This window comes from Chlorocebus sabaeus, chromosome 23, assembly GCF_047675955.1.
Source record: "Chlorocebus sabaeus isolate Y175 chromosome 23, mChlSab1.0.hap1, whole genome shotgun sequence".
NCBI classification, from domain to species: domain Eukaryota; kingdom Metazoa; phylum Chordata; class Mammalia; order Primates; family Cercopithecidae; genus Chlorocebus; species Chlorocebus sabaeus.
Window position 1 is genome coordinate 44,370,626 of NC_132926.1, and position 15,240 is coordinate 44,385,865.

General features: G+C 43.8%; 1 protein-coding gene across 1 annotated transcript; it reads left to right on the forward strand.

The window, feature by feature from the left end:
- The first annotated feature begins 12,214 nt into the window (after window positions 1–12,214).
- Window positions 12,215–15,006, forward strand: HNRNPA0 (heterogeneous nuclear ribonucleoprotein A0). Its single transcript, XM_008014552.3, has one exon. It carries the CDS (start codon window positions 12,525–12,527, stop codon window positions 13,434–13,436), a length of 912 nt encoding a protein of 303 aa, XP_008012743.1. The 5' UTR covers window positions 12,215–12,524; the 3' UTR covers window positions 13,437–15,006.
- The last annotated feature ends 234 nt before the right edge of the window (window positions 15,007–15,240 follow it).

The following is a 15,240-nucleotide window of genomic DNA, read 5'->3' on the forward strand; positions in this document are numbered from 1 at the left end:
TTTGGACCTTTTGTTTTCTTTTCTTGGTTAATCTTGCTAATGATCTATCAATTTTGTTTATCTTTTCAAAGAACTAGCTTTTTGTTTCATTTATCTTTTGTATTTTTTTGTTTCAATTTTATTTTGTTCTGCTCTGATCTTTGTTATTTCTTTTCTTTTGCTGGATTTGGGTTTGGTTTGTTCTTGTTTCGGTAGTTTCTTGAGGTGTGACCTTATTGTCTATTTGTGATCTTTCAGACTTTTTGATGTTGGCATTTATTGCTATGAACTTTCCTCTTAGCACTGCTTTTGCTGTATCTCAGAGGTTTTGATAGGATGTGTCACTATTATTGTTCATTCAAAGAATTTTCTAATTTCCATATTGATTTCATTGTTGACCCAAAGGTCATTCAGGAGCAGATAACTTATTTTCCAATTTCCATGTATTTGTATAATTCTGAGGGTTCCTTTTGGAGTTAATATCCAATTTTATTTTACTTTGGTCTGAGAGAGTACTTGATATAATTTTGATTTTCTTAAACTTATGAAGACTTGTTCTGTGGCCTATCATATGGTCTATCTTGGAGAATGTTCCTCATGCTGATGAAAATAATGTATATTCTGCAGTTGTTGGGTAGAATGTTCTGTAAATATCTGTTAAGTCCATTTGTTCTAGGGTACAGTTTAAATCCATTGTTTCTTTGTTGACTTTCTGTCTTGATGACCTGTCTAGTGCTGTCAGTGGAGTATTGAAGTCCCCCACTATTATTGTGTTGCTGTCTATCTCATTTCTTAGGTCTAATAGTAATTGTTTTATAAATTTGGGAGCTCCAGTGTTAGGTGCATATATATTTAGGATTGTGAAATTTTCCTGTTGGGCTAATCCTTTTATCATTATATAATATCCCTCTTTGTCTTTTTAAACTATTATTACTTTAAAGTCTGTTTCATCTGACACAAGAATAGCTACTCCTGCTTGCTTCTGGTGTCCATTTGCATGGAATATCTTCTTCCACCTCTTTACCTTAAGTTTATGTGACTCCTTATGTATCGGGCGAATCTCTTGAAGACAGCGGATACTTGGTTGGTGGATTTTTATTCATTCTGCCATTCTGTATCTTTTAAGTGGAGCATTTAGGTTATTTACATTCAGCATTAATATTGAGATGTGAGGTAGTGTTCTATTCATCAGGCTACTTTTCTTGTTCCCACCTTAGGTAGGCAGAATAATGGTCTTGCAAACACGTCCACATTTTAATCCCTGGGACCTGAGAATGTGTTATGTTACATGACAAAGAGGAATTAAGGTTGCTAATCAGCTGACTTTATAATAAAGGGATTATTCTGGTGTCTTAGTTTGGGCTGCTATAACAAAGTACCATATCCTGAATGGCTTATAAACAACAAAAATTTATTTCTCACAGTTCTGGAGGCTACAACTCCAAGATCAGAGTGCCAGCATGGTTGGGTTCTGGTGAGGGCCCCATCCAGGTTGCAGTCTGCCTACTTCTCATTCATTGTATCCTCACTTGGTAGAAAGAGAGCTAGCTAGCCCTCTGGGCTCTTCTTATAAGGGCACTAATCCCATTCATGAGGGCTTCACTTTCATGACCTAATTACCTCCTCAGGGTCCCACCTCCAAATACTGTCACATTGGGATTAGGGTTTCAACATTTTAATTTTGGGGGGCACATTCAGTCCATTGCACCAGGATTATCTGGGAGACAGAAGAGTTAATGTCAGTGAGAAAATCTCAACTGGCTTATTGTTGGCTTTGAATATGGAAGAGGACCACAGGCCAAGGAATATGAGGCTGGCATTTGAAGCTGGAAAAGGCAGGGAATGAGATTCTCTTATAGAGCCTCCAGAAAGAAAGAAAGAAACACAGAAAGAAACACAGCCCTGCCAACACCTTGATTCTGACCTACAGAACTATAATATATGTGTGTGTTTTTTTTTAAGTCACTAAATTTCTGGTAATTTCTTACAGCAGCAATAGGAAACTAATATATACCATCACTTTTTTTTGTTATTTAGTTTTAATTTCATAATCATAAACTTAACTCTGCAATCCAGCTAGGCATGGGAGGGAACAAGGAAAACATGGAACCCAAAGGGAACTGCAGCGAGAGCACAAAGATTCTAGGATATTGTGAGCAAATGGGGCGGAGGGGTGCTCTCCTGAGCTACAGAAGGAATGGTCTGGTGGTTAAGATAAAACACAAGTCAAACTTATTCAAGTTGTCCACAGTCAGCAATGGTGATCGTCTTGCTGGTCTTGCCATTCCTGGACCCAAAGCGCTCCATGGCCTCCACAATATTCATGCCTTCTTTCACTTTGCCAAAGACACGCTTGCCATCTAACCACTCAGTCTTGGCAGTGCAGATGAAAACCTGGGAACCATTTGTGTTGGGTCCAGCATTTGCCATGGACAAGATGTCAGGACTAGGACCTGTATGCTTTAGGATGAAGTTCTCATCTTCAAATTTCTCCCCATAGATGGACTTGTGCCATTATGGCATGTGAAGTCACCACCCTGACACATAAACCCTGGAATAATTCTGTGAAAGCAGGAACCCTTCTAACCAAATCCTTTCTCTCCAATGCTCAGAGCACGAAAATTTTCTGCTGTCTTTGGAAACTTGTCTGCAAACAGCTCAAAGGAGACACGGCCCAAGGGCTCGCCGACGATGGCAATGTCAAAGAACATGGTGGGGTTGACCATGGCTGGTAGTACAGGGTTTTCCTCGGTGGCGGCGTCTGCAAAGCACACCATCACATTTTTGATAGTTACTTTTCAATTCCAAACACAGCATGTACACACACCATTTCCTGTACCTTCTTGTAGGCCTAATTATTATACGTACTTCCGAAGTCAGCTTTCATTTGAAGAAATTACTGAACTCTGGGTTTCTTATTTCTATCCTAATACACTGTGTTTACAACTTCTGTTATACTACTTGTCATATGTATTTTAATTGTTGATTTTCTCTTTCTTCCAAGACTGTTGAGCTCCCAAGACTAGAGGCCAGAGACTTTTCTTTATTCACAAGACCTAGCCCATGAATGAATTAAATGAAATGATAAATAAATGACATAGAAAGCTCTAAATACTTTCAATTTAGAAGGTACATATTCTGTATATGAGTTTGTGCATGTGTATGTACTTGGGTGTGTGTGTTTTAGGGAACAGATATTCTGAGAAATGTTTAAATTTGTTTAGTCCTCTAATTCTGATCATCTGCCTCAACCTCCTACCCATCTGGCTGCAATTCAATCCCTGTTATTACTAGAGTTGTGTATACAAAAGTTCCAGGTTTACGTGGGTCCAGGAATGTGGATCTGGTTCCAACACCAAGGTGGTATACCTTACTTTCAAGCTAATTAATGTTCAGCCTTCAGTGTTATCAATGATGTGGGGGATGGGGTGGAGTTGGGGGTGGAGGGGGCTGTATACTGGCTTCCTCCAGTGGGGAAAACTCAGAAGCTTCTTGTCACTTCTAGACTTGGGAAGCTATCTTTTATTCACACTAAGCCTTCCTCCTTCAACTTTTTTTTTTTCTTTTTTGAGACGGAGTCTCGCCCTGTCACCCAGGCTGGAGTGCAGTGGCGTGATCTTGGCTCACCGCAAGCTCCACCTCCCGGGTTCATGCCATTCTCCTGCCTCAGCTAATTTTTTGTATTTTTTTAGTAGAGACGGGGTTTCACCATGTTAGCCATGATAGTCTCAATATCTTGACCTCGTGATCCACCCGCCTCAACCTCCCAAAGTGCTGGGATTACAGGCATGAACCACTGCGCCCAGCTCTCCTTCAACATTTCCTTCCATCTGGAAGAGACAAATACAATTCTCCCGTCTAAAAGCCTAGATTTTGCTCTTGAGGCAAGGGAATATACAGGCAGAAGAACAAGGTACAATTAACATCACCACAAAAATGACCTGTTCATTTTTGTGAACAAAATGGTATGTTCATTTTCTCACCTCAGGAGAGACCCTTTTAAAGACAATCCTCCTCTTGGGGTTTTTTTTTTTTTTTTTTTCCTCCACAAAAAGCATTTTATTAAAGAGAAAGAGGCAAGTGCCTTTGCATGAAAAAAGGTAGAAGGAACCCCCGTAATGACATGTTGACATTTTTGCCATTCTGACAAGTATGGGGTTCAAATTAAGTCAGACTTAATTTGATTTGGCAAAATAAATAGTGTGACTTTTTATACATCACCTTGATGGTATGAGATTTATATCTAAATGCAAGTCATGACTTTTTCCTCTGTAGTATCAATTTTAGTACTTCATAATATAGTATTCTTACCTGGAACACTTAATTGTTTCCCTATTTATTAGATAGCTATTTTGGGACTATCAGGTCATTTCCAACTTTTTTTCTAGTATAAACAAATTAAAATAAATATCTTTATAGCTAAATCCTTATATAGGTCCTGAATTATTTCACTGTGATACAATTCTGGAAGTGTAATTGCTGGTTCAAAAGAATGGGCCAAATTTAAAAGCTTTTGATATGAGTTGTTAGGGTCCACTAGAAAAAATATACTTTCATCACAAGTGGCAAAGAATGCCCTTTTGAAATGTTCACCCTGAATAAATAAAAATGGAACCTGTACTAGTTTGCTAATGCTGTCATAACAAAATATTACAGAATGAGTGGCTTAAACAATAGAAATTTATTTTCTCCTAGTTCTGGAGGATGGAGGTCAAAGATAAAGTGCTGGCATTTTGGGGTTCTTCTGAGGCCTCTCCTCCTTGGCTTGCAGATGGTCGTCCCTCTATGCACTTGTGCTCCTGTTGTCTCTTCTTGTGACACCAGACATATTGAAGTAGGGCCCCATCCTAATGAGATCATTTTAATGTAATCACCTCTTTCGAAACCTTATCTTCAATTATGGTTACATTTGGAGGTACTGGGAGTTATGACTTCAATATATGAATTTGAGAGTGGGGACCAGGGGTGCACAATTTAGTTCATAGCAGAATCCTAACTGCACAATAAACATGGATGTAATTTTAAAAAGGTGATTTTAAAAAATCACAGTTGCTGCTTTCTGGAAATATAGCTGGCCATTGTCTTTCCTTTCTTTCTCAGTTCATTCTTTCTCTTTCTATGTATAATTTAGATATATTAAAACACACTCTTTTTAGTGTGTGGTTCTATGACTTGTGTAACCATCACCTTCCATTAGGTTTTTGTAATCAAGCTTGCAGGAGGGATGGAAGCCAAAGGTAGTCTAAATTTCAGTTATATTTTTAAATGTTTTATTTTTGAAGGCTGAGATACCTATAAGCAAGTTAAAGAAACAAAGTAAACTCAGGTAATGATCTAAAAGGCAAAGTAGAAAAAAATAGTTTTTCCCTCTTAATGACCTAGAGTAGGAAATTGACTGCATCATTTAAGTGTTTACATAACACTCCTTTTATTGACTGTCCCTACCTTTACTGATCTAATCTCCAAAAAGAATCTAACATTCCGGCCTGGTGTGGTGGCTCATGCCTGTAATCCCAGTACTTTGGGAGCCAGAGGCAGGTGGATCACCTGAGGTCAGGAGTTCAAGACCAGCCTGGTCAACACTGTGAAACCCCAACTCTACTAAATATACAAAAATTAGCCAAGAATGGTGGCACATGCCTGTAATTCCAGCTACTCAGGACGCTGAGGCAGGAGAATGGCTTGAACCCTGGAGGTGGAGATTGCAGTGAGCTGAGATTGCGCCACTGCATTCCAGCCTGGGTGTCAGAGTAAGACTCTTGTCTCAAAAAACAAACAAACTGACACAAAAAAACTTAACATTCCAATCATACTGCGTGTATCCTGGCTTTCTTAATGTCTCTACAACATTCTTGTATTGTCTCTGATCATCCCTCCACCCTACTATATGTAAGTTGTCTAGACCTGACATTTGCCTCTATGAAGCTTTATTAGTCAATAGAAATGAAAACCCTAATGGATCCCCATTTAGGTGGTATAGGTCAGGGGATCCCACCTCCTGGGCCATGGACTGGTATCGGTCTATGGTCCATTAGGAACTGGGCCGCATAGCAGGAGGTGAGTGTTGGGTGAGCGAGTGAAGCTTCATCTGTATTTACAGCTGCTCCCCATTGCTCACATTACCTCCTGATCTCCGCCTACTGTCACATCAGCGGTGGCATTAGATTCTCACAGGAGCATGAACCCTATTGTGAACTGCACATGCGAGATATTTAGGTTGTGCACTTCTTATGAGAATCTAATGCCTGATGATCTGAGATGGAGCTGAGGTGGTAATGCTAACGCAGGGGAGTGGCTGCAAATACAGATTAACATTAGCAGGGAGGTTTGACTGCACAGAGACCATAATAAATTACAGACTCATATCAAAACCCTATCAGCAAGTGGCAAGTGACAATTAAGCCATGGCTGGTGGTAGGCTTTATAGTGGCAAGCGAATTGATGTACTTCAATTGTACAGCTACAAGTGGTGGCAGGCTGTCAGAATCTGACACTTATTTTAGTCTGAGCATGGCCTGCCCATTATTTTATTTACCACTTCCATCCGTGCCTCTTTCCCACGCTATGCACTTATGTCAGTAACAGTTTTGTTAGCCCACAAGCTAACCCTAGCCAAAATGAGTAAAAAACAAATGTCACTGGAGAGCTTCTTTGTCAAGGGGGACAGACCGAATCATGAGACATCAGAAGACATTAAGACTGCCATCAAAAATAAAGCTGCATTTAAAAGAAAATACCAAGAGTCCTACTTAAATTACAGGTTCATTGCAACAGGTGATTAACATTCTACAAGCCCGCTTTGTATAACATATGGCAACTGGCTATCCAGCAAAGCCATGAAACCTTCAAAACTGCTTCTCCACATGGAGACCTAGCACCTTGTATTAAAAGTCAAGGCTTTGGAGTTTTTCAAAAGTTTTTCAAATGAACACAAAGAGCAGAAGCAATTGGCCAGGCACGGTGGCTCACACCTGTAATCCCAGCACTTTGGGAGACTGAGGTGGGTGGGTTGCTTGAGGCCAGGAGTTTGAGACCAGCCTGACCAATATGGCGAAACCCTGTCTCAACTGAAAATACAAAAATTAGCTGGGTGTGGTGGTGTGCACCTGTAGTCCCAGCTACTCGGGAGACTGAGGCATGAGAATCACGTGAACCCAGGAGGCAGAGGTTGCAGTGAGCCAAGATTGTGCCACTGCACTCCAGCCTGGGTGAAAGAGCAAGACCCTGTCTGAAAAACAAACAAACAAAAAACCAGAAGCAATTATTGGAGGCCACCACTTCATCAAATGTATCTGTACTGAGAGCATCATTCTTAGCGTTTAACTGCATTGCTAAAGCTAAGAAGCCCTTTACCATTGGTGAAGAGTTGTTCCTGCCTGCTGCTAAGGACATTTATCATGAACTTTTAGGAGAGGCTGGAGTTCAAAAGGTGGCACGTGTTCCTTTCTCGGCTAGTACCATAACTAGACAAACTAATGAAATAGCAGAGGATATTGGGGCACAATTGCTAGAGAGGATTAATGCATCACCATGGTATGCAATCCAGGTTAATGAGTCTACCGATGTTGATAACAAGACAACAATGCTTGTTATTGTGCCATATCTTTTTCAGGAGGATGTGCAGGGGGATATGTTATGTGCACTTTTGTTGCCAGCCAACACACAGGTGCAGAACTATTCAAGACTTCGAATGATTACATACCAGGAAAACGGAATTGGTCATTTTGTGTCAGTATATGCACAGAGTGGCTGACATGACTGGATGACTTTCTGGTTTCACTACTCAGGTCAAAGAGGTCACTTCTGAATGTGAGTCTATGCACTGTGTCATCTATAGAGAAATGCTGGGTAGCTGAAAATTATCACCCAAACTTAACGTTTTGCAGGATGTGATTAAAATTATCAATGACATTAAAGTGCATGCCCTTAACTCACGTCTATTTGTGCAACTCTGTGAGATGTGTATAAGAAATGAGATGCCTTTCTAAAGGTAGATAACTGGCCAGAGTTTTTGAGTTATGAGAGCCACTCCAGAGATTTCTTTTACAAAAACAGTCACCACTGGCAGCACATTTCAGTGACATAGAATGGGTGGCAAAACTTGTTTACTTGTGTGACACATTCAGCCTGCTCAACGAATTCAATCTGTCACTTCAGGGGAGAACAACAACTGTGTTCAAATCAGCAGATAAAGGGGCTGCATTCAAAACCAAACTGGAATTTTGGGGGCGACGAGTGAACATTGGGATTTCTGACATGTTTCAAACATTAGCAGAGATTTTGAAAGAGGCTGAGCCAGGACCTTCTTTCTCCCAGCTGGTGCATGATCACCTAGCTCAGCTTTCAAAAGAGTTTCAGCTTTACTTGCCAACCACAAAAAAACCCTGAACTGGGAAGAAATGGGTCCACCACCCATTTGTGAATAAGCCAGGAGAATCGACTTTGTCCATACTGGAAGAGGATCAACTGCTTGAGATTGCAGGTGACGGCGACCTTGTATGTTTGAGACAACTTCAAATTTCCATACATTCTGGATTAAAGTCAAGGTGGAATATCCTGAGATTGCCACAAAAGCACTGAAAAGTCTGCTTCCATTTCCAGCATCCTATATTTGTGAAGCAGGGTTTTCTGCAGTGACAGCAACCAAAACGAGATTATGGAGTAAACTGGACATAAGCAACACACTTTGGGTGTCACCCCCAGATGGGAACCGGCTAGTTGCAGGAAAACAAGCTCAAGACTCCCACTGATTCTATGTTATAATGAGTTGTATAATTATTATATTTCATTGAATATTATGATGCAATAATAATAGAAATAAAGTGCACAATAAATGTAATGCACTTGAATCGTCCTGAAACTACATCCTGGTCTGTGGAAAAATTGTTTTCATGAAATAGGCCTTTTGTGCCAGAAAGGTTGGGCACTGCTGGTAAACTATTATTTAAAAACAATGTAGGCAAAAACTATCTACTAAAATTGTAAATTCCTAAAGTAACAGTTTTCGTAAGTTATGGTCTTTATTCCTTCGGAAGTTCATCTTTACTGGTTTAAGATTTGGATGACTCTAAAACAGTGGTGCCATCTCCGCTAACAGTAGCGTCTGCCTCCTGCATTCAAGCAATTCTCCTGCTTCAGCCTCCCAAGTAGCTGGGACTACGGCATGCGCCACCACGCATGGGGTTTCAATTTGTTGGCCATGCTGGTCTTGAACTCCTGACCTCAAGTGATCTGCCTGCCTCAGCCCCCCACAGTGCTGGGATTACAGGCATGAGCCACTGTGCCCAGCCCACTTTCCCTTTTCTTTATTATCAATAGGCAAATCCTGACATTTGAATTTTTTTTTTTTTTGTAATAACATGGTTAATAGCTTTCTACTGTCCTCTTTGGTTTTTTTTTCAATGTAATTTATCACTATCTAACATGCCATATACCACTCTTGTTTATTGTCTGCTTCTTCCCACTAGAATGTAAGCATCATGAAGGCAGATGTTTTTGTCTGTTGTTTACAGCCATATTGCCAGTACCAGGCATAGGATTCATATAATTGGACAAACTGAGCACTTACTATGTGCCAGGCATGTATACATGTAGAATCTCTTTAATTTTCACTACAACAGAAAGATGTTTTACTATTCCCATTTTAAGATAATAAAACTGATTACATTTTAAAAAAGGTTAAGTAACTTGCCCAAAGTCACATAACTGGATGGTTACAGGGTAAGTGATAGACCAGACTAGTTTACCCTCAAACTTTAGTCCATCTATTTACCTTTGTTACAATATCCTAACTACTTAACCTAAGATTCAACACATTCCATAGTATCATTTCATAGTATCAAAGACCCTCAACCTGTCTTACCTCTTACTGTTTTCTATCTAAAACTGCCGGCTCCTCTCAAACTAACTGGTCCACTCCCTGTCTCTTGAAGCTTATGTTCCCTCTGGATTTTGCTCAAGTAAACTCCATATAGAAATCTTTTTTTTTTTTCCTTTCCAATTTTTAATTTTAGGTTCAAGGGATACGTGTGGTTTGTTATGTGGGTAAATTGTCTTGGGGGTTTGGTGTATAGATAATTTTGTCACCCAAGTCACCAGCATAATACCTCATAGGTAGTTTTTCAGTCCTCACCCTCCTCCCACCCGCCATCCTTAAAAAAGACCTGTCTAATGTTCCCTTCTTTTGTGTCCATATGTACTCAATGTGTAGCTCCCACTTGTAAGTGAGAACTTGTGGTATTTGGTTTTCTGTTCCAGCCTTAATTTGTTTAGGATACTAACTAGTCTTTGGCTCTGAGGTTCAGTGCAACTTCCAATTCTTTCCTAAATCTTTCCTGAATACTTGAGGATACGGTGAGGAACTCCTCTTAACTTCTTCAGTATTTACCATATAGTTTTGGAGGCTTTTGGTCACGTAATGCCTCATATTAACTATGTCGCACCCCATGTATCTTGCTTGGCACACAAAGGCTCAATAAATGGAAGCCGTTGTAATTTTCTTCCATTCCCATCTGAGTGAGGGCACTAAAAGCAGTGACTTAGGGCTATATGATCTCTCTTTCTCTCTGTAAAACGTTCGTCTAACCAACACCTTTGAAACGCTAACGTTCTACTTTTAGGAGGCCGAGGCGGGAGGATCACTAGGTCACGAGTTTGAGACCAGTCCGGCCAACATGTTCACCCCGTCTCTACTAAAAAATACACACATTAGTCAGGCGTGGTGGTGCGTGCCTGTAGTCCCAGCTACTCGGGAGGCTGAGGCAGGAGAATCGCTTGAACCTGGGAGGCGGAGGTTGCAGTGAACCAAGATCGTGCCGTAGCACTCCAGCTTGGGCGAGACTCCGTCTCAAAAAAACAAAACAAAACACAAAAAACAAGCAAAGCGAACATTCTAGGCCAGGCGCGGTGGCTAACGCCTGTAACCCAGCACTTTGGGAGGCCGAGGCAGATGGATCACCTGAGGTCAGGAGTTCCAGACCAGCCTGATCAACATGGTGAAACCCTATCTCTACTAAAATACAAAATCAGCCGGGCATGGTGGTGGGCGCCTGTAATCTCAGCTACTCAGGAGGCTGAGGCAGGAGAACAGCTTGAACCCAGGAAGCGGAGGTTGCTGAGCCGAGATTGCCCCACTGCACTCCAGCCTCGGCAACAGAAGTGAAACTCATCTCAAAAAAAAAAAAAAAAACACAAAAAACTAACATTCTAGTTGAAAGAAAGCAACACATGGATGATGTAAATTACACATAAAAACCCATTCACTGAGGTTAAATGAAAATGCTGGGGTATGCCAAGGGGACCTGAAAGGGCCTCCTTCTGAGAGGGCGTCGTGGGAGGGCTTCAAGGATGGCGGGAGGGTGGCAGGGATGTCGCGCCTCGTCTGGTTCGTAATGTCTGAAGCTCTTTGGTTCCGTTGTCTTTCACACCGCCGCCTCGGGCTCGCTTTTGCGCAGGGCCACGTGGCAAAGTTTTAGTTTAACTGCATGTCGGCCCACTGTAAACGGTTAATAACCGCCTTCGTGGACCAGGCCTCTGCCCTCCACCTTTGTGCGGGCGGGAGGTGGGGCGCGGACGCCAGGTGTAGCGGACAAGCGGAAAGGCGGCGGGTAGATCCGGGCCCCCAACCCCAACGTCAAGTTTTCAAAAAGCCCGCGCGTGGCGCCCCAGGCCGCATCCGCTGGGAACGGCCCCCAGCGCGCCTCCTGCTCTCTCCCCTGTAAAGCCCTGGGCTGCAGAAGGCGCGGGGGTGGCAGACACGCTCTGCAAGCGGGGGGCGCCGGGGCAAGCGCGCACCGGGGAGCGCGCCCGTCAAACAGCTGCCGAAAACGGAAGTGGGTGCGAGGGGATCACGGTGATTGGCTGAATTGACATGTCTCTCAAGGGGCTGGCGCGAACGCCACTGCGGAGTTGGGCGCGGGGGATGAGGAAAGGGGAGGGGGAGAAACACTGGGAACAGCCGCGGTGCTAGGAGGAAATGAATCGCGGCGGTGCGCGGAGGGCAGGGAGGGACCCATGTCAAGGGACAGTAGGGCGCTCGGGAATGAGAGCGGGCTGGCAGAAGGGGAGGCGGGTGCGGCATAGGCCGCGGGCTTGAATAGACCGCGGAGGGCGGGGAGTCCGTGATCTAGAGCGGCGCTGCGGCGCGGTAGGCGGGATTAAGGGGAGCGAGGCGGGGATTGGAGGGCAGCCCTAGGCTGCCGTACGTCGGCGGTGACGCACGCCTCGGGGAGGGTGCGCGCGCGTTCAGCGGCCTCTTTGTGTGGTGCCCAGATAGGGGAGCGGAGGTGGCGGCGGCGGTAGCGGTGGCCTTGGTTGTCTTCCAGTCTCCTCGGCTCGCCCTTTCGCCGGCACCGCTCCCCTTCCCTCCCCCTTCCTTTCTTCCTTCCTTCCCTCCCCTTCCCTTTTTCCCTTCCCCGTCGGTGACCGGCGGGGGTGGCTCCAGCAACGGCTGGGCCCAAGCTGTGTAGAGGCCTTAACCAACGATAACGGCGGCGACGGCGAAACCTCGGAGCTCGCAGGGCGGGGGCAAGGCCCGGGCCTTGGAGATGGAGAATTCCCAGTTGTGTAAGCTGTTCATCGGCGGCCTCAATGTGCAGACGAGTGAGTCGGGCCTGCGCGGCCACTTTGAGGCCTTTGGGACTCTGACGGACTGCGTGGTGGTGGTGAATCCCCAGACCAAGCGCTCCCGTTGCTTTGGCTTCGTGACCTACTCCAATGTGGAGGAGGCCGACGCCGCCATGGCCGCCTCGCCCCATGCCGTGGACGGCAACACTGTGGAGCTGAAGCGGGCGGTGTCCCGGGAGGATTCGGCGCGGCCCGGTGCCCACGCCAAGGTTAAGAAGCTCTTTGTCGGGGGCCTTAAGGGAGACGTGGCTGAGGGCGACCTGATCGAGCACTTCTCGCAGTTTGGCACCGTGGAAAAGGCCGAGATTATTGCCGACAAGCAGTCCGGCAAGAAGCGTGGATTCGGCTTCGTGTATTTTCAGAATCACGACGCGGCAGACAAGGCTGCGGTGGTCAAGTTCCATCCGATTCAGGGCCATCGCGTGGAGGTGAAGAAGGCAGTCCCCAAGGAGGATATCTACTCCGGTGGGGGTGGAGGCGGCTCCCGATCCTCCCGGGGCGGCCGAGGCGGCCGGGGGCGCGGCGGTGGTCGAGACCAGAACGGCCTTTCCAAGGGCGGCGGCGGCGGTTACAACAGCTACGGTGGTTACGGCGGCGGCGGTGGCGGCGGCTACAATGCTTACGGAGGCGGCGGCGGCGGTTCGTCCTACGGTGGGAGCGACTACGGTAACGGCTTCGGCGGCTTCGGCAGCTACAGTCAGCATCAGTCCTCTTATGGGCCCATGAAGAGCGGCGGCGGCGGCGGAGGCAGCAGCTGGGGCGGTCGCAGTAATAGTGGACCTTACAGAGGCGGCTATGGGGGTGGGGGTGGCTATGGAGGGAGCTCCTTCTAAAAGAAAATTTAAAATGCCTGGGAGTGGCTATTGGGGTAGCTCTTTTCAACAACCCAAGTGGGGTCAACTCCTAAGCCCCACCCCCTCACACACACACCGCCTTCCCTGTTTTGCCCTTGGGGGAGCCGCTTCTAAGGCTGCTTACCCTTGGGGGTGTTCCTCTATTTGCCTGCCACCTCTCTTGTCTCTCCCTCTGAAGATGGACTCGGCCCCACATACACATTTTTGTGTTACAGTCATTGATGGACTCTATTTTTTTATTATTACTTGGACCTTGGTCGTTTTTATACTAGCAAAATGTCTTGTTTTAATTTGTGTTTTTTGGGGGGGAGGGAGGGAGTGAACTTGCTGATTCTGTAGCAAAACCTGGGCGGGGGTTGGGGTGGGGGGTAGTTTACTTTGTTGTAAGGACTTGATAACCTGGCTACAGCGTTTTCTATGAAATCTACTTGGATCCCATGCCTGAAATTTGGAAGCATATGTACAAAAATCATTTTTACGTTTTATTTTTAATAAATCATTGTGTTTGACCGTACATGTCTAACATTTCTTTTCTAGGATCCATTCCGTACCGTTTTTAAGGGATATTTGTTTAAGACTTTACGTGTTAATTCTTTATTCTTGATGTGTACTTAGAGAAACTTAAGAGGTCCTGTGGTTCCCAGTCCCCCGTTGCCCTGCTAGTTGCGTGTTGAATTATATCCCTTACAGGCAAAACTTTTGAAGTGGTGGATGTGGCTTTTTAAACTCCTAAGTTTCTGTGCATCCATCTCTTGTACTAAGCGATTTGCTTACCATCTTGACATGGTTGGTCATTTCTATGACAATTTACTTCAAACTGTGTACTGTGTAGTTCTATATAGTTTGTGTTAAGCATGTCATTCATATAAACTGTTTAAAATTTTTCAGATGGCCTAGTTTCATCCCTCTTACTGGTTTATCTGTAATGAATGGTTAAAAATAAGGGTTATATTTTACCCTCAGATGCGTTTTTGTACTTTCAGAGCAGGTTTAAACGGTTTTTTTTTTCCCCCTATATCTGAACTGTTGTCCTCATGGAAATCCTTTTCCCGATCTTTGTAGCACCACCTACTGGCAGAATGGCAGAGTAGCTGCGAAACAATTTGTTTAAAAACTTGCTTAGGACAATTGCATCAGATATAGAAGTTTTGCCATCAGAATTCTTTGCAGACTTGGAAGTTACACATTTGCTTGTAACTGAGATGGGCTTCACAGGAATGTAGTTGCCAGTTCATATCACAATTGCCCTTTCTATATGAGGTTTGAAAATGTAAACTGCTATGCATAGCTTGGGCAATAGCCCTAAATTGCTATGACAACTAATGAACCAGCTACGTATACTGGTATTTTAGGTGCAAGTTGTAAAGCAAAATATCTGTGTATTCTGCTTGGTTAACAAATGTATATTTGTAGCCCTTTCATGCAATAGCATTCAAGTTGTTGTTTATAACAGAAGAAAAAACTGATAATAGGAGAAAATTGCCTTTCTGAATAGAAATATAGAATAGCAACGTTTATGGATATCACAAATAAAGAATTCAATTCTTTACATGATTGAGTGAGAGTATGTATAACCTGGTGGGTGGGTTCAGAGTACCTTTTAATCTAGTGTGCTTAACTTGATGTTATGATAATATTTAACTTAAATATTTGACTTAAATATTGATGTTGAAGGCTCAAAGCTATACTAAGAAGCTTTCTGAAAGATTATTGGGCTTTAAAATAAAATAATATTTTAATATTGAACCATTTTTTAACTTTTTGTCACTGTTCAATTCCTAAA